General features: G+C 45.2%; 1 protein-coding gene across 3 annotated transcripts in view; it reads right to left on the bottom strand.

The window, feature by feature from the left end:
• The window catches only part of knk (protein Skeletor knk), a 186,034-nt gene that overhangs the window by 33,032 nt on the left and 132,509 nt on the right, over positions 1-20,493 (bottom strand). For all 3 annotated transcript variants that reach the window (XM_068384030.1, XM_068384033.1, XM_068384038.1), the window contains 2 exons: positions 7,793-7,931; positions 2,885-2,984 (listed from right to left, as the gene is read on the bottom strand). In XM_068384030.1, the coding sequence (XP_068240131.1) occupies positions 2,885-2,984; positions 7,793-7,931 (239 nt within the window). The remainder of the gene's footprint in view (positions 1-2,884; positions 2,985-7,792; positions 7,932-20,493) is intronic.

Genomic DNA, 20,493 nt, shown 5'->3' with positions numbered 1-20,493 from the left:
TTAAAAGGAGAGGAGGCCAGGACAAGGTGGGCGGAATATTTTGAAAGTTTACTGAATGTTGGGAATAATAGGGAGGAAGATATAATTGCTGTTGCAGGTGTTGAGGTGCTAGTGATGGGAGATGAGAATGAGAGAGAGATTACAATAGAGGAAGTGAGGAGAGCACTAGATGAAACGAGAGTAGGAAAAGCGTCTGGTATGGATGGTGTTAGAGCTGAGATGTTGAAGGAAGGGGGTGTGACTGTACTTGAATGGTTGGTGAGATTGTTTAATATGTGTTTTGTGTTGTCAATGGTACCAGTAGATTGGGTTTGTGCATGTATTGTACCACTATATAAGGGTAAGGGAGATGTGCATGAGTGTTGTAATTCAAGAGGTATTAGTTTGTTGAGTGTAGTTGGAAATGTGTATGGTAGAGTACTGATTAATAGGATTAAGGATAAAACAGAGAATGCAATCTTAGAAGTACAGGGTGGTTTTAGAAGAGGTAGGGGTTGTATGAATCAGATTTTTACAGTAAGGCAGATATGCGAGAAATATTTAGCAAAAGGCAAGGTGGTGTATGTTGCGTTTATGGATCTGGAGAAAGCGTATGATAGAGTTGATAGGGAAGCAATGTGGAATGTGATGAGGTTATATGGAGTTGGTGGAAGGTTGCTGCAAGCAGTGAAAAGTTTCTACAAAGGTAGTAAAGCATGTGTTAAAATAGGAAATGAAGTGAGTGATTGGTTTCCGGTGAGAGTGGGGCTGAGACAGGGATGTGTGATGTCGCCATAGGATGTTTAACTTGTATGTTGATGGAGTGGTGAGAGAGGTGAATGCTCGAGTGCTTGGACGAGGATTAAAACTGGTAGATGAGAATGACCATGAATGGCAGGTAAATCAGTTGTTGTTTGCGGATGATACTGTACTGGTTGCAGACACAGAAGAGAAGCTTGGCCGATTAGTGACAGAATTTGGAAGTGTGTGTGAGAGAAGGAAGTTGAGAGTTAATGTGGGTAAGAGTAAGGTTATAAGATGTACGAGAAAGGAAGGTGGTGCAAGCTTGAATGTCATGTTGAATGGAGAGTTACTTGAGGAGGTGGATCAGTTTGAGTACTTGGGGTCTGTTGTTGCAGCAAATGGTGGAGTGGAAGCAGATGTACATCAGAGTGAATGAAGGTTGCAAAGTGTTGGGGACAGTTAAGGGAGTAGTAAAAAATAGAGGGTTGGGCATGAATGTAAAGAGAGTTCTATATGAGAAAGTGATTGTACCAACTGTGATGTATGGATCAGAGTTATTGGGAATGAAAGTGATGGAGAGACAGAAATTGAATGTGTTTGAGATGAAGTGTCTAAGGAGTATGGCTGGTGTATCTCGAGTAGATAGGGTTAGGAATGAAGAGGTGAGAGTGAGAACGGGTGTAAGAAATGAGTTAGCAGCTAGAGCGGATATGAATGCGTTGAGGTGGTTTGGCTATGTTGAGAGAATGGAAAATGGCTGTCTGCTAAAGAAGGTGATGAATGCAAGAGTTGATGGGAGAAGTACAAGAGGAAGGCCAAGGTTTGGGTGGATGGATGGAGTGAAAAAAGCTCTGGGTGATAGGAGGATAGATGTGGGAGAGGCAAGAGAGTGTGCTAGAAATAGGAATGAATGGCGAGCAATTATGACGCAGTTCCGGTAGGCCCTGCTGCTTCCTCCGGTGCCTTAGATGACCGCGGAGGTAGCAGCAGTAGGGGATTCAGCATTATGAAGCTTTATCTGTGGTGGATAACGGGGGAGGGTGAGCTGTGGCACCCTAGCAGCACAGGCTGAACTCGGTTGAGTCCCTTGTCAGGCTGGGAGGAACGTAGAGTAGAAGTCCCCTTTTTGTTTTTGTTTCCTTTGTTGATGTAGGCTACCCCCCAAAATTGGGGGAAGTGCCTTGGTATATGTATGATAAATTAAGGTCGATTTATCAGCGGTTCTGGAAAAGATTCTATATGAATATCTGGGGAGATTCCAAAATACTGTATTCTGTGGTGACAATCTTTACAAACTTAAATTTTATATGCATATAACTTCTATATCTTACAGTAAGAATATCCAGAGTTGTTGCTCATAACAAAAGGATTAAGAACTGCCAGTTTCTGGAGTCTCATTTCATCTTCAAATATCAGTTAAAAATCAACCTAGACAGTTTCTCAAGACTTAGGACTAGTCGACAAGTCATTAATTATTTTTTTTATTTTATAGCTCAAAGGATAGATATTTTGAAAGATTAAAAATTTCAGTATATTGTCTTATCTTTTGAGAAACTAAAGATAAAACAATATGTAGAGAGTATAGGAGTACCAGACTATTCAGTACTTCTGTTGGAAAAAGGAAGGTGCCCTTAAAGGTTTATAGGTCTCTCATGAATGGCACAGGCAAGGGACAGTGACACTGCCCTATCAAGCAGGACAATGCCCTATAGAATGACCATATATAGATATGATCAGTGCCTAAGCCCCCCTACACCCAAGCTAGGACCAATGCAAGCAAGGCAATGGCTGCTGATGAATCAGCAGATAGACCTACAGGCTCTCCCAAACACCACATCCTTAGCTCACAAGGATGGCAAGGTTGCAGCGACCAAAGAAACTAACGAGTTTGAGTGGGATTAACCCCAGTCTGGCATTCACCAGTCAGGGATGTTACCACATGGAGTAAGGGCTCCTTCTTCAGACTATCTGACCAGCCTTGAAATCACCTAATTTCCTGTAGCAGTACATTCGAGTAGGTGGTTGGTAGCTTGACTAACATTCTACGTACCATCAAATATCACAACAATACAATTTCCTTAAGCAAAGTGTTAAACATCAGAAAATTATTTGCAAATAGTTAAATATCAAAGAATGATTTCTATAAGAAAATTAAACTTACAATCCATGTTCATCAGGAATCTTGGAACCCTTCGAATGAGGCTGGGGACCAACACCCACCCAAAAATACACTTCCTCGCCCGAGCCATCGTACATAAATTCTGAAAAAAAAAAAATTCAAACCTTAAATAAGGAAAAAGGATCATAATTTATTACTTTCCCTAAATTTCTAACACTTTGAAAGGGTTAAAATAAAAGAATTTTAATTAAATTTATCACCAGAATTTTAAAAATAAAATTTGTTATTTCTATACTCACCTGATTGTCACATTGCTTTATCTCCAGAAGCTCGTTGTATTGTTTACCCTAAAAATTCAAATATTTTCTTTCCTTTCCAAAAATTACAAGCCCCAGTAAAGTAATGAGACAATCTAGTAGTTATAGGTAAGCAGCACACTAGCAGTTTTAAAATCACAGGCATTCCCTATTCCATGACATCACTGGTCAGTGGGCAGGTGAGCAGGAATGTATATGAACATAAGGTCAATGTCGGAATAAAATATCACAATTCTGTATTTCTAGGACCCTCCCCTGATGCCTATATTGCCGACTCTCACACACTGGAGGCAAGACGTCTCACCAGTGATTGAAAGAGAGGTCAACAAAAATTGAAAATTTTATAACTAAAGGTATATCTCGCCTTAGGTTGTTACGAGTTAAGTCTGTTTCGAATTTACGTCGGTTGTAAAAAATAATACGTGGAAAAATAAAAATCCAGTTTTGTGTCATTTTGTTTGACTTTCCATCTGTCCACCACAAGTATCAAAGTCATAATATCACTGGAATAGCATTAGAAGCACACAAAATATGTTACTTTACTATAAATAAGAATTAAAAGTATATAGAATAATTTTAAAAAACATACTTACATTTAACATAAACGTTCACATAACAAATCCTAGCGAACAAACTATGAAAAAAGCCGAAACTTTTTATATTAATTAGCAGGCTTTAAGAGCTTAACAGTGATGTTTTCTATGATAGTTCAACTACCTACCATTTGAAGCATAACTTCCACACAAAATCATATTGTACAATAAGAATAAAAGTATATAAAATCTCATGACATTTTTGTATATTTTCTTAATTTCAAGTACAACCTAAAAAAAGGTTACTTTTTTTTATTTATGGTTGTAATCAGCTGATCAAGACACCGCAAAGAAAAAAATTTTTTTTTTGCTCATTCAATATAAATCACTAATGCAAATCACATCAGTACCAATTTGTTATAGAATATCAAAGTCTGCATACATTTCATTTATAGCTAAGAGGCAAAGAGGGCAGCTGACCTGAGGTGGGGTCAGGGATTGGGTCATTCATATGAAGAGAATAAGAAGTAGTTTTGGAAAGAAGTGAAGAGAGTAAGGAAGGATGGCTCAAGAATTGAAGAGACAGTGAAAGATGGAAATGGAAGGTTGTTAAAAGGAGAGGAGGCAAGGAAAAGATGGGCGGAATATTTTGAAAGTTTACTGAATGTTGAGGATAATAGGGAGGCAGATATAATTGCTGCTGCGGGTGTTGAGGTGCCAGTGATGGGAGATGAGAATGAGAGAGAGATTAAAATAAATGAAGTGAGGAGAGCACTAGATGAAACGAGAGTAGGAAAAGCGTCTGGTATGGATGGTGTGAGAGCTGAGATGTTGAAGGAAGGGGGTGTGACTGTACTTGAATGGTTGGTGAGATTGTTTAATATGTGTTTTGTGTTGTCAATGGTACCAGTAGATTGGGTTTGTGCATGTATTGTACCACTATATAAGGGTAAGGGAGATGTGCATGAGTGTTGTAATTCAAGAGGTATTAGTTTGTTGAGTGTAGTTGGAAAAGTGTATGGTAGAGTAATGATTAATAGGATTAAGGATAAAACAGAGAATGCAATCTTAGAAGTACAGGGTGGTTTTAGAAGAGGTAGGGGTTGTATGAATCAGGTTTTTACAGTAAGGCAGATATGCGAGAAATATTTAGCAAAAGGCAAGGTGGTGTACGTTGCGTTTATGAATCTGGAGAAAGCGTATGATAGAGTTGATAGGGAAGCAATGTGGAATGTGATGAGGTTATATGGAGTTGGTGGAAGGTTGTTGCAAGCAGTGAAAAGTTTCTACAAAGGTAGTAAAGCATGAGTTAGGATAGGAAATGAAGTGAGTGATTGGTTTCCGGTGAGAGTGGGGCTGAGACAGGGATGTGTGATGTCGCCGTGGTTGTTTAACTTGTATGTTGATGGAGTGGTGAGAGAGGTGAATGCTCGAGTGCTTGGACGAGGATTAAAACTGGTAGACGAGAATGACCATGAATGGGAGGTAAATCAGCTGTTGTTTGTGGATGATACTGTACTGGTTGCAGACACAGATGAGAAGCTTGGCCGATTAGTGACAGAATTTGGAAGTGTGTGTGAGAGAAGGAAGTTGAGAGTTAATGTGGGTAAGAGTAAGGTTATGAGATGTACGAGAAGGGAAGGTGGTGCAAGGTTGAATGTCATGTTGAATGGAGAGTTACTTGAGGAGGTGGATCAGTTTAAGTACTTGGGGTCTGTTGTTGCAGCAAATGGTGGAGTGGAAGCAGATGTACGTCAGAGAGTGAATGAAGGTTGCAAAGTGTTGGGGACAGTTAAGGGAGTAGTAAAAAATAGAGGGTTGGGCATGAATGTAAAGAGAGTTCTATATGAGAAAGTGATTGTACCAACTGTGATGTATGGATCAGAGTTGTGGGGAATGAAAGTGATGGAGAGACAGAAATTGAATGCGTTTGAGATGAAGTGTCTAAGGAGTATGGCTGGTGTATCTCGAGTAGATAGGGTTAGGAACGAAGTGGTGAGAGTGAGAACGGGTGTAAGAAATGAGTTAGCAGCTAGAGTGGATATCAATATGTTGAGGTGGTTTGGCCATGTTGAGAGAATGGAAAATGGCTGTCTGCTAAAGAAGGTGATGAATGCAAGAGTTGATGGGAGAAGTACAAGAGGAAGGCCAAGGCTTGGGTGGATGGATGGAGTGAAGGAAGCTCTGGGTGATAGGAGGATAGATGTGAGAGAGGCAAGAGAGCGTGCTAGAAATAGGAATGAATGGCGAGCGATTGGGACGCAGTTCCGGTAGGCCCTGCTGCTTCCTCCGATGCCTTAGATGACCGCGGAGGTAGCAGAAGTAGGGGATTCAGCCTTATGAAGCTTCATCTGTGGTGGATAACGGGGGAGGGTGGGCTGTGGCACCCTAACAGTACCAGCTGAACTCGGTTGAGTCCCTTGTCAGGCTGGGAGGAACGTAAAGAGTATAGATGTCCCCTTTTTTGTTTTTGTTTCATTTGTTGATGTCGGCTAACCCCCAAAATTGGGGGAAGTGCCTTGGTATATGTATGTATGTATGTATTAGTTATCATATGAATATGTTCTCTTTCTCTTTCCCTCTCCCCCTTTCCCTCCCTCTTTTTTAATTCAAACTTGGTGAGTTCCAGAGCCAAAAATGTTCAACAAGGAAATACAAGGTCTATTTGAAAGATGATGAATTTACAAATTTACATTCTAATCCCACCTAGCAATTAGGAGCACTACCTGCAATGTTCATCGTTTGAATGTCTGTTACTCAACAAGGACCACTATTCTTAGATGAAATACTTGCAACCATTTCTGATAAGGGAAAGTTAGAGGAAATTGTAACAGACCATCTTAATTTATCTATGGGAAAAAAAAAAAAAAGACAACTTGGTCTCAAACCCCACCGTAAAGAGATACCTTGTAAATTACTATGCATTTAACAGTCTAGATTTATGAGGGAAACTTTCCCAAGGATTCAAAATTGAATATACTACATATGTAAAACCACATCCCAATAATGCCAAACAAGACCAGATTATTGGGGTATATGGAGACAAAGTTTAAATATATTCCTTATAATACCTGAAAGTAGTTGTATAATCCCAGATACTCTAGTACCAAATTAAATGGAAATTATTTTCAAAAGGCCACCTTAAAAAATTCTTTTCCTTAAAACACACCTTAAAAGTGTTAACAATATGTAGCTGGCTAGTTCTAGTTATTGATACATAAAAACAGGTAGGCTGTCTTAAGCCTTATTAAGGAAAATCAATAGTCACAGGTCGGGCTGTAGTAAACCGAGAAAAGAGGCAGTAGAGTATTCCTGCTACTGGACTTCAGTGAAAAGGACAGTCATGCTGTTCTACCTATGATAAGGTTTCCATGTCCGGATAGCTATGCTATTGGAAAGTACATTATAAAGAAATTCTATTGTTATCTCTTGAATGAAAAGGCTTCCTTGTTGGCAATTCTGAGTTTGAGATATCTGACCCATAATTGGCAGATTTATTATTTCTATAAACCAAGCCTATGACATTGGTTTGAGTTTTGCTCTATACTTTAATAACTACTTTATGTTCACTACATTTAACACAAGTCCAAAATTAGAAGAAATTAATCCGTTTTTGTGCTTCTGATATCGAACCTACTGAACATACCTTAGACAAAATCTTCTTAATACTTCCCATTCAGAGGAAGACTTCAAAATTAAATACTGCAGCATAAAATATTACACAAAAATAGCAAAGCTAGTGATATCTATATAAAAACCTGGCAAATTGATTTAAATCCTCTTACTATTTACATTCCGAGATGCAATATTAAATGATGTACAAAGACAACTGTTTTCATGAAATACAACACAACACAGTATAAACAAAAAGATATATGAAGATAACTCATTTTAACTCCTAGTATAGGTAGACTATAGCAGCATAAATCCTGTGACCTATAAGTGAAAATTTTCAAAACACCAACTCCTACATTTCAGACAAGAACATTCAAAGCCTGTGTCTCATACACATGCACATAAGTCTATTAAAAGCAGTCAGGTAAAGCCCTAATGTTTTTTATAGATATCATAGCCACTTTTTATAAATATAAGCAGCTTACCTTCAATAACAATCGTCTTTGATTCTTTAATTATAACTGCTGCAGATCCAACCTCCCCACTTCTCGATGATAATTTGTTCAAGATGATCTCCTGAGGCGGTTCAAAATATTCCGGGATATATATCTCGCCAAATGATTCCTGAAATTGATAAAGAAAAATAATTCTCCACTCAAAGGATAACAGAAAATATCATTTCTGGGCTCTGACCTGTGCCGCCCAGTGAAATGCTCCTTTTACATCATTTCTAAGGTAAAAACTGCTATGAATTTACCAGAGAAAAAATTGTATAGGAATGCTAGGTTGAACCCAGCTCGCTCACCTTAATAAGGTGTCGGTATAATACTGGGGCGTGATTAAGTCACAACCAGAGGTCTTGCACTATTTAGGTATCTCCTGTCAATATCCCCGAACAGCGAGGTGCCGTTCAACATCCTAGCTCTGAAACGCTACTACGAATGATCCCACCCACGCCAGTGACGTCACTCCTTTTTCATAGCACCAGCTTGCTACGTTATCTTTTTTCCAGTGTGTGTTTTCCTTGGATTACCCAGGATTTATCTCAGGATGTCGGACCCTACCGTCACTCCACTTAAGTTAAGTACCAGATCTATGAGTTTTGAGATTTTGGAGGTGGCCTTGCCCTTATTTATTATTTTATCACAGTTTTATTGTATCCGCGACCCCGCGTCGGGTCCTCGTGGCGTTTGGCCACCCCGTCTCTCTCTCTCTCTCGTTGTTCTTAACGTTTTACAATGAGTCTTCTATATTGATTGTTCCTCATTTTGAACTTTTATGGGTATCCACGGTTCACACCCCGTGTTATTTTATGTTATGATAGTCTGTTATTACGATAACAGTTGTTTACGATATTATGGTATCGTAATTTCATGTTCGGTTGGCATGCCTGGTAGCTTTCGAGCGTTACTAGTTTTACTTCGTTTTACGTTCCGCACGTCACGGACGTTCATAACGATCTTAGTAGCATTCGTTTTATTACTAGTATTATTAGTTCGAAGGGACTTTCAAGAGGCAGTTCTTTGTTTTACGTTTTTTGTCGGCACTTCACCGACTTTGTGTTATGTTGGTAGCCCTGCCTAGCTCCATGCGCTGTTAGGCTTGGTCTTCCCGTGTCTCTGTTCGTCCCTTCGTACTATCTTACGATTGTTATTATTATTATTATTATCCAGCATGCCTTCCTCTTTTATTTACCTATTAGTTATATTATTATATTGTTTATCCTAGTCTTTCCGTGTGATCATTCCAGTCGTGGGTCTCTGTTCAGGTTGGTACTCCTGTCCTCTGCCCACTTGTTAGCCTCCCTCTCCCCATCCCCCCGGCACCCCCACCCTAGGGTTGCCTTCCCTCTCTCTCTCTCATGTCGAGTCGTAGAGTCAGCTGTTTTGCGTTACGTTCTCTCCCCCGGGGCCTTTGCTTAACTCCGTTCAGGGTGGTTCCCAATAGTATGTGAGGCTTATTATTATACATTATTTTTGCAGTTTTCCCCCTACCCTGCCGTAGCCGTTTCTTTCCGCCGACTCGATTAGCCAGTCGGCGGGAGGCATTCTGCTTGGTCTGTGGTATCATGTTATGTTTATATTACATATTTTTCACATTCATTCCTGCTACTTCCTCCCGGTCCCGCACCTCACGGACCCATTATAGATCCCTCCTTCTATGGTGTTCCGCACTTCACGGACTCCATTTGTTATCATTTCATTACGGGATCCCCGGACGTAGCTTTCACTTTATTCCCTGGTCGAGTTAATTAATCCTGTGTGCCGTCGACGGGTTTGACCCTTGATCCCCCCCCCCCCCTGTCCGCCTTCTCTGGTGGACTTTCATGAGCCCTGGGCTCTCTCGGTTGTCTCTCCGGAGCCAACGTTACCTGTAACCACTTGGATTAATCTCATCTATATATATTCACATGTATATATATTTTTGGGCTCAAGCCATGGCGTCCTGATGGAAGGTTCCTTTTTGGCAGCTTCCTTGGGTAAATAACTACTAAGATATTCCCAGAGAATTTAACCACAGGTTATCACAGAATTCTAACTTCTGGAGCGAGTATCCTAAAGGTTTCCCTTTTAAGACATCGTATATCAACAGGGGACGCATGTATTAACGCGCCACATAGCTATCTACACCCCGAACAGAGTTAATGCTTCGGTGTGTAAAGGCGGAGAATAGCTGGGAGCCGTTCCATAGCTAATCTCATCCGTGGCTACTTTTGGTACTCGAGACGTAAACAAACGGGCGCCATTGCTTAAATGACGTCACGTCCGTCTTCATCCTTTGTACAGTAGCTCGCCTTACTTAGACGGATTTTCCCTGTGCTATCGTTATCGTCTTGCATCTTTATCATGTCGCTACCTTCGGCCTCGCCTTCTTCTGGAAAGTTGAGTACAAGGTTCCAGTATTGTTTAGTTAAGCTCTGACCGTAAAGTAAATATTACTTTTCGAGATAATTGTTGTTTTGTGGCAGAGCTGTGCCTCTACCGGACCCGCCATTTTATGGCGTCGTTGTTGTTCTGCATGCCTTATTTAGTTAGCCACAACAACGCTTCCGGCCTTATTTACTAATCGATAATATTAGTTTATTTAGTCTTCATAGCTAGGAACTTTTATATCGTGTTTTGACGCTTTTTTACCGGTCATCGATTGACCCCATACCAGTGGGCTACTATAGCCCCCAGGCCAGAGCGCCTATATTAGTGTTCATGCATGATTTATCAGTGATCCTAGGCTTACTTATGAAGATAGTGGCATTATTTTACAATACTATTGACTGTGATGCAAGTGTTTTCGCCTTCAGGAACCATATAGGGGATAGGTTAGTTAGTGTGCCTTCCTAGCCTAACCTACATGTAGGACCCCTATATGCTTCCTTCATCCCCCTGCCCTTGGGCATTCCCTCTGTGTAGCCTTGCTCCCCCTACCACGTAAGGGGATCAAGCTCTTATCAGAGTATGTTATCGCCTCTCTGTCCTCCCTAAGGGAATGAACCCCCCTTGGGGTTGCGCCTGAGAGTGAGGAACGGCTAGTCTTTCCTCTATTGCTAGGACTAAGTCTACGACTTTCCTGCGATAGCGATATGTCTTCTATCCTTCCTAGTTCAGGACGTACTTCCCTGCTCTAGGTTAGGTTTTGGAAGGGTCATTCTGTTCCTTGCTGAAACTGTACCCATGCACCGTTTCAGTCAGGCTGCCTTACCTTAGGTTAGGGAGTGTCCTCCCTTCCTTAGTGGCCGCTCTGGTACAGAACCCCTTCCATGGAAGACTCTTCTCTTCTCCCCTCCCCACCTATCTCTTGTATAGCCTAGCCTATACTTAGGTTAGTCTATACCCAACTGTCCCCTGTCCTACAACTCCTCCTTAGGGTGGAGTGATAGGGCTACCTTGAGCTTCTGTGTACAGTCCGCTCTGGTACATATACCCTTCATAGTGTCCTATGGGGTTAGCCACTGGATGTGTTCTGTATGCAGGGGTCTCCCCCTTTGGGTGTCCCCTAGCCCTCCCTTGGGCTACCCTAGCTCCCGGTCCTCTGCGGCCCCTGCTTCTGGGTGATAGAGCCAGCCTCTATCATGGGTACACACTCTCAGGGGGGATGTCTGGGAGTCCATGGCTGTACCCCTTACATCCCCCCTCTGTCTCTTTCACTATCTGGGTGCCGGTCCCTTGCCGCCTCCACTGTCGGCGATACCCACCTCCTACCTTGGTGACTCACCCCATACCCCCATGGCCGTCAGTCCTCCGTGTGCCGGGGGACTGCCGCCTGCCGCCGGCTTCAAGCCGATGGCTCTCCCCCTTCCTCGTAGCTTGGCCGTCCGCCCGCCGACCGGCCCCCGGAGTGCCGGCATACACTGCCGGCAACCCGGTTCTGCTATAACCATCCTTGTTCCTGTCACCAATCCGGCAACCTTCGGCTGCCGGAGCCGCCGCTCCCTCTGCCGGCGTGCTGCCGCTGTGCCGGCGGCCGCCACCCTGGTATCACTCTTGACTTATATTGTCTATCCTAATGCCAGAAACTCTGCTGGAGCGGCCTCCGGCGTGCCGGAGGTCTGCCGGAACCTTCCGGAGGCGTCAAGACGACTTGCACCCCCTTCTACTAGCTATCATCTAATACTGATAGCCCTACACTGCAACCAGATGGCCTGTTTACGTTAATGGATCAGTACCTTAGTACTGTTCTACTGGTAATCATGCTGTCTTCTTGCATTCTTCAGATTTCCAGCATGCTGCGTGTATCTTAGCGCGGCTGGTTGCCGGAAGCAGTTACCCTTTGGGATCCTTTAGCCCCCTAATTTGGGACTGAGTGGCCTCAGTCCCAACCTTATCCTTGACAATTCCCATGGAATTCCATTGCCCTATGGACTTCTACTGGAATTCTATCCTGCGCCTTCGGCCACCTCGGATTATCCAAGGATGAAGCTTACGGTAACCAGCCGGGCGGGATGCACGGAGTATGTTTCTTTACTATCTCAATCCTCTGTGCATCACACCCTTTATCAAGTTAAAATTAATGATTAATATTAACTTAGTTTAAGAGCCATTCTTATAACTCCCCCCATACTCATTTTCTCTTTCTTCCACAGGAAGAGCAGATGAAGTGTGACTTCGACTTCTGCGCTGTGAAACGCCCGCACTTCTACGGGCATACGGCTTGCAGGACTCACGCCCCTTGTGCTAACAAGAAAGGGGATTTGAAATTCTGGGAACCGCTGAACTGTACGGTCTGCCAGGCTCACCTAGTTGATGCCTTCCATAACCCTCCCTCAGCGGAGGTCAGGGACACTTCTCGGGATAAGCTACGCAAGTGGGTGCGTGGCTTCCAGAAGAATGCCACCGGACCATACCTGGCCACTGAAGAATTGAGGTCCCTTTTGTTCCCAAAGGCCTCCCCTGATTCGGTGGTGCCCAAGGATTTGATCCCCACTGTCCAAATTACGGTGAAACCAGATGTAGTCATGGCCCAGTCCATGCACGAGTGCCACCTGGATTCCGAGGATGATGAACACATGTCGGATATTTCGGAGGGCACGGAGAAGACCCTTATGGCTCAAGGTGCTGAAGATGATGAGGACCAGGTGGAATACACCGAGTCGGAGCAAGAGGTCGCTCCTCCTTCCATCACCGCCCCTACTCCTACACCGACGGAAGTGTCTCTCCCGTCTACCTCCGCTACCCCGGAACCCATGCCATCCGCCCAAGAGATGTTCCGGATGATCAAAGCCATCATGGACGACAGGCTGAAAGAAAATCAGGAGTTCATCAGGTCCATGATAGGATCCAAAGAACCGAAGAAGATCTCGGTTAAGGATCTCCCCGCTTGCTCACATGCCAACCCATGGAGGTATGCTGAGCATATGGTTATCGCGACCGGCAGGATCTTCGTCAGCGACAAGATCGGCACGGTCCCCCTGGAAGACGTGGAGTTCTTCCCAAACTTCGAGGCCTACCCGGACTGTTACGTCCGGCTTCGCTCTGAACCTGCCTCTAAAGAAGAGACCGAACCAAAAGAGGAGATAGTGTTCGATCTCGCGAAGGCCCAGGCTATGCTAGCCAACACGTTTAAAAGTAGGGGTTTTACCTGCTCTAAGCTTCCGGCCCTGAGCAAGAAGCACCCTACCTACGTCGCACCCGACGATGCAGTCCTTCCATTCATGGAAAAGGCCTTCGCTGCGTGCCTCAAGGCTGTGGAAGAGGGAAAAGCCTGCCCTGCACTGGAAGAGTGCAGACCCTTCTCCATAGTGACTCCCCCCGACGCTCGACACTGGAAGGACATCCAGCATACTTTCGTGGTGGGAAAGCTAGATCCTGACGTCGCCGGACGTCAGTTTAATGAAGACCTCCCGAAACTCAACGATCACCTCCTTCGTCGGGAACAAGATACGAAGGAGAGGCTCGCAGCATCCATGTCCCACCAGGTCCAACTTGACATCATGGCCTGTGACACCAGAGTACCAGACCACTACATGGTACTTGCCAAATCCCACATGGCAACCCTGGTGAAGGATATGTACCACTTCATGAAGGCTCGGAGAGCCTGTCGTGAATTCGTGTTCGCAGGTGCCACTGTGAAACATGAACCCTGGAGGCTGATTTCCTCCAACATCTGGGGTAAACACCTCTTTCCTTCTGACCTTGTGAAGGAGATCACCGACAAAGCCGCCACGGAGAATAGGAACCTTCTCCACAAGTGGGGCATGTCAAAAAAGAGGAAATTATCTCAGGACGACGGACCTCAACCTAAGAGGAAATCTTCCAAACAGAAACCCCAGCAGCGTCAACCAAGACGACAGTTTCCGGGACCCGCTACTTCCCAAGTGGCAGCTCAGCCACAGCAGACCTTTCAGCTGGTCACCCAACCGGTCTTGTCCCAGTCACCGGTTCTCACCCCTGCTTTCGAGCAACAGACGACTACCTTTCGTCCCAAAGGTAGAGGCTCAAGCAGAGGTGCAGGCAGAGACGCGTCTCGCCGTCCCTCCAGAGGCAGAGGAGGAAAGGGAGCTAGCGGCCGAGGCAGTAAGCCCTCGGGACACCAGAAGCAATGAAGTGCTTCCGGTGGGAGGAAGACTCCGCCAATTCCAGGATCGTTGGACCTTCGATCCCTGGGCACACAGCATCGTCAAGAAGGGTCTAGGCTGGAGTTGGACTCAACCACCCCCAACCTTCCAGCAATTCTTCCAACAATCAACCCCCCTTCTGGAAGAATATGTCCTAGATCTCTTGAACAAGAAGGTGATAAGGAAGGTAAAGTCCACCAGGTTCCAAGGGAGACTGTTTTGTGTCCCCAAGAAAGACTCCGACAAACTCAGAGTCATTCTGGACTTATCCCCCCTCAACAAGTTCATAGCGAACGACAAGTTCAAGATGCTGACTCTTTAACAGATAAGGACCCTTCTGCCTCGAGGTTCTTACACGGTCTCCATAGACCTGGCGGATGCCTACTGGCACGTTCCAATGAACCATCACGCTTCCTCCTACCTAGGATTTCGACTCCAAAGGAAAAGCTACGCCTTCAGGGCCATGCCCTTCGGCCTCAATGTGGCCCCTCGGATCTTCACAAAGCTGGCGGACGCCATAGTACAACAGCTCCGCCTCCGAGACGTCCAGGTGATGGCCTACCTCGACGATTGGCTAGTCTGGGCTCCATCGCCCGAGGATTGTTTAAAATCCTGCAGCAAAGTCACCCAGTACCTAGAACACCTGGGATTCAAGATAAACGCGAAGAAATCTCGCCTCTCTCCAGCTCAGAAGTTCCAATGGTTAGGAATCCAATGGAACCTTCAGTCACACCGCCTTTCCATTCCCCAGAAGAAAAGGAAGGAAATAGCAGGGTCTGTCAAGAGACTACTGAAATCCAAGCGGATCTCAAGACGCCAGCAGGAACGAGTTCTAGGCTCTCTACAGTTCGCCTCAGTAACAAACCCAGTGCTTCGTGCACAGCTAAAGGATGCCGCGGGAGTCTGGAGACGTTCTGCATCCATCGCTCGAAGAGACCTCAAGAGACGGCTCCCAAACAGACTTCGACTTCTCCTCAAGCCGTGGTCGGAAGCAAAGGCCCTGAAAAGGTCCATTCCTCTTCAACACCCACCTCCATCACTCAACATCCACACGGACGCTTCGCTGGAGGGTTGGGGAGGTCACTCCCACCAAAAACAGGCTCAAGGCACATGGTCTCCCCTGTTCAAGACGTTTCACATCAACATCTTGGAGGCCATGGCGGTCCTTCTAACTCTGAAGAAACTCTCCCCGCCTCCCTCGATCCATATTCGTCTAACCCTAGACAACTCGGTGGTAGTTCGATGTCTCAATCGCCAAGGCTCAAGATCGCCCCAGATAAATCAGGTGCTTCTTCCAATCTTCCGTCTGGCAGAGAAGAAGAAATGGCACCTGTCTGCAGTTCACCTACAAGGATTCCACAACGTGACAGCGGATGCTCTATCTCGGACAAACCCGATAGAGTCGGAATGGTCTCTAGACGCAATATCATTCTCCTTCATCTCTCACCAAGTCCCAGAACTTCAGATAGATCTCTTCGCAACGAGCGACAACAATCAACTTCCTCGGTACGTGGCCCCGTACGAGGACCCCAAGGCAGAAGCAGTGGATGCCATGTCACTGGACTGGAACAGATGGTCCAAGATCTACCTGTTCCCTCCCACCAACCTTCTGCTGAAAGTCCTCTCCAAGCTGAGAACCTTCAAAGGGACAGCGGCCCTAGTGGCTCCCAAGTGGCCTCGGAGCAACTTGTACCCCCTGGTCCTGGAGCTGCAGCCCAAGCTGATCCCTCTCCCGGGCCCAGTTCTCTCCCAACAAGTACAGAAGTCGACTGTCTTCGCTTCATCATCGAAAATCAAGGACCTTCATCTCATGATTTTCTCTCCCTAGCCGCAAAGAGGAGGTTTGGGATCTCGAAGAAAAGTCTAGACTTCCTCAAGGAATACAAGACCGAATCCACAAGACGGCAATACGAATCATCTTGGAGAAAATGGGTCTCTTTCGTCAAGACAAAAAATCCTAAGGAAATCACAATGGATTTCTGCATGTCCTTCTTCATTCACCTTCATGGACAGGGATTAGCAGCCAATACGATTTCAACTTGCAAATCGGCCTTGACTAGACCACTATTGTATGCCTTCCAAATTGATCTGTCCAGCGACATCTTCAATAAACTGCCGAAAGCATGCGCTCGTCTACGCCCAGCACCCCCACCGAAACCGATCTCCTGGTCATTGGACAAGGTGCTCCATTTCGCCTCCAACTTGGATAATGATTCATGCCCTCTCAAGGATCTGACTCAGAAAGTTATATTTCTCTTTGCTCTTGCCTCAGGAGCCCGAGTCAGCGAAATAGTGGCATTGTCAAGAGAAGAGGGTCATATCCTGTTTACTGATTCAGGAGACATTACCCTCTCCCCGGATCCGACGTTTCTCGCCAAAAACGAATTACCCACCAAAAGATGGGGCCCCTGGAGAATATGCCCCCTGAAGGAAGATGCCTCCCTATGCCCAGTAGAGAGCCTCAAGGTCTATCTTCGCAGGACTTCGAACTTTGGTGGAGGCCAACTCTTCAAAGGAGAAACATCGGGCAGCGACCTGTCACTGAAACAACTAAGAGTGAAAATCACCTACTTCATTCGCAGAGCGGATCCCGACAGTACACCCGCCGGTCACGATCCTAGACAAGTTGCATCGTCTCTGAATTTCTTTCAGAGTATGGACTTCGAAAGCCTTAAAAGCTTCACAGGCTGGAAGTCCTCTCGTGTTTTCTTCAAACATTATGCGAAACAAGTGCACGAAGTCAAACATTTTGTGGTAGCCGCAGGTAGTGTTATGAAACCTGCACCTAACTCTGCATAGAACAGCGAGTTACTTGGGACTCTTAACTCTTCGGGTGCCTATGTTGACCCTTGAGCGATACATAGTGATATCGAAAACACTTAGTGCTTTCTTATAACTGTTCTTATCCCAGGTGAAATGTCATAGTCGTCACACAAGTGCCGCATGCCTATAGCATGATGTGTTTTAATTAAAGACTGACGTTCCTCGAGAACGAGTGCCTACTAATAAATTTGAAATTCCCTTTCAGATTCAAGAGCAAGTCTTTATTACTATGTACATTATAATTTACTGTAAATTAACTTTACTTATTGCTGCAATTCATTTAATTTCTGCAACTGTGAAATAAAATTCCTATTTTATTACTGTGCGTCTCAATCCGCTCCTACTTACTATGAAATACATGCCTGTCATAGTTTTATTATCCCCTTCCCTATGGTTCATGGAGATTTTAAGGTCTTAACCCTTATTATATATTCACTCTTACAACGTAATATTCCAATACGAATACTTACTCTTCATACCCTGGAGACGAAACTAACCTTCTCAGCACACAGTGTCCAACCACCACTTGTCTGCCTTCCAGAATGTTCCGATACGAATGCCAACCATTCAGTCTCGTCTCCAAGTTCTTCAGGTTCTTCTAACAAGGTGAATAGCCCTTCGATAACCACTTTGATCTCGGCATGGCCCGTGGGAACTTCACTGCCAAGGGGGGCAGGAAGATTCTTCCCTTCGGTTCTTTTATTAAGATTACTATGCTATATTGTTCAAAGCCCTTGGCACTTACCAATAGGGGAAAATCTACCACGATACATTGATTCTCTGGTATTCTTCCATCAGGACGCCATGGCTTGAGCCCAAAAAACGGATTTTGAGCGAAGCGAAAAATCTATTTTTGGGTGAGATAGCCATGGCGTCCTGATGGACCCTCCCTGCTACTTCGTCCAGTTTTTAGGTCCCACCCTGCTCTATCATGGTGATCGGCAAGCAACTGGCTTCAGGATGAAGACGGACGTGACGTCATTTAAGCAATGGCGCCCGTTTGTTTACGTCTCGAGTACCAAAAGTAGCCACGGATGAGATTAGCTATGGAACGGCTCCCAGCTATTCTCCGCCTTTACACACCGAAGCATTAACTCTGTTGGGGCTGTAGATAGCTATGTGGCGCGTTAATACATGCGTCCCCTGTTGATATACGATGTCTTAAAAGGGAAACCTTTAGGATACTCGCTCCAGAAGTTAGAATTCTGTGATAACCTGTGGTTAAATTCTCTGGGAATATCTTAGTAGTTATTTACCCAAGGAAGCTGCCAAAAATGAACCTTCCATCAGGACGCCATGGCTATCTCACCCAAAAATAGATTTTTCGCTTCGCTCAAAATCCGTTATATACTCCCTGTTCTCGACCCCCCCTTCGAATACGATCACGATTACGGATTGACTTATTCTTATCTATATTACAGTCGTAGTATATCCTTTCACCACGATAGTGGTATAATTTAAGCCCCCGGAGCCTCCGGGCCCCTCTTGCTTATCTATAAGATACTCCTGTATCTTTTATTTTACAGACAGTACGCTGTGCGATGACGGCATGTTCGGCGGTCTTCCACCAACCCTGCGGCCACGATTTGTGTCGTTCACATGCCCACTGTGCTGTCCTGGTGGATGATTTGATTGTTTGGCATCCGGACAATTGTGTAGTTTGCTACAAAATGACCTCCACTTTAACATCTGACTCGGTGAGTGGAATTCCTTTTAGCTACAATACAGACTTGGTAAGTGGAGTTACAATTAATTAATTTTAGGACACTGTTCTTTGGACTCCTCGCATGCCCTTCGTTAGCTTCGTGTCTCCGAAGCCCCTGATCTTTTTTCTTTTTTCTTCGGCATGATATTCCTTACCCTCGCTAATAGTCTGTTCTCTTTCAGAGCTCCCAACTTGAAAAGAATGCGGCTCAGGCGACCCTCAAAATCTGGATTGGCGGGTTCGCCCGTAATGTGAAGGCCAAACAGCCTTATATCCTCTCTGAAGAATGGTGCTCTTGCCTTTACCCGCACGCAAAGACTTCGGCTGCGGTCCCCAAAGACTTGGCGGATCCTATCATTGAGAATCTTGAATCCCTACTATTGGGCCCGGATCAAGAGGAGACAGGCGGGATGTTAACAGAGGACGTCGCGATCCTCAATTTAGACGTAGAGCCCATGGCTCTGGATGAACCCGACACAGGTAGGGACATAGGCGAGTCAGGTGGGTCCCGGGCTAAGATTCCTCTCCTTAGCCTGACTTTTTCTTCTACTTCTGACCAATCTTCATTTCAAGGATTCCCGGGGACTCCCGGGGCTGATCTCGAGCCCCGGCCTGTTGTCCCCAAGGTTAAGGCTCACCGCAGGCCTTTACACAAGACCCACAAGTCTTCGAAACCATCATCATTGAAGTCAAAATCTTCTTCCACTAGAGTCTCTAAGGACTCGGTTGCTGTGCCCTCGACCTCTCAGGGAGTAGTCTCCATTCCGGCACGTGTTCCCCCCCTGGCAGAATCATTTAACCCGAAGGAATTTTCGGAGAAGATGTTCTCTCGTTTTGAAACAATGTTGCAAGAGAGAATGACTAATGTGGAGACCATGGTTCAGGGACTTACGCGTTCGGGGCGGCCACCACAGCAGCAATATCCCATCCCCGACGCCTCCAAGCTCCCACCTTTCAACAAAAACAACCCTTGGCAGTTAGCGTTACATGCCCCCCTCTCGGATGGCATGTTATCCATAGAAAGTTTCGGAACTCGGCCTCTCGAGGACTACGAGTTCTACCCGCCGGGTCTTTAATTTCCCTTCCCCGGCTACGCCTGCCTAACAGAGGAAGCTTTAATCCGCCTGGATAAGGTCCCGAAAGAGACCGTGATCTTCCCTAAAGAACAGGCACAGTCTGTTTTGGTCCGCATCTTCAATGAGTGGAACTGTATGAATACAATGATCACAGCCTACAAGAGCTCGTACACTATGTTTGTGGTCGACGAGCAGACTCCGACTCCATAAGCAACCAAGATTATGGAGATTGCCTATCAAGCTACCGAGGAGGAGAAGCCCTTATCTCAACTCAGAGAGACGGACTTGACTTCCCTTCTCTTCCCGGGGGATAATGAATGTTGGCGGAACGCCCCATCTACCTTCTCGGTGGGCAAACTGAGCCCGGACTGTGCTTCGACGCAGTTCAGCGAACGCCTTCCTAAACTTCCGGAGTCTCTGATTAAATTTGAGCTTGACACCAGGTGTAAGCTCGGTAGGTCGATTAATTCGGTTACTCTTTCCGAATTGACCGTTGCCACTTACGACGAGGAACCTCTCTTCAAGGTCCTCACC

Source organism: Palaemon carinicauda, chromosome 1 (genome assembly GCF_036898095.1).
Source record: "Palaemon carinicauda isolate YSFRI2023 chromosome 1, ASM3689809v2, whole genome shotgun sequence".
Lineage (NCBI taxonomy): Eukaryota > Metazoa > Arthropoda > Malacostraca > Decapoda > Palaemonidae > Palaemon > Palaemon carinicauda.
The sequence above is the reverse complement of the archived record's forward strand: the minus strand, read 5'-3'. Positions and strand labels throughout refer to the sequence as shown.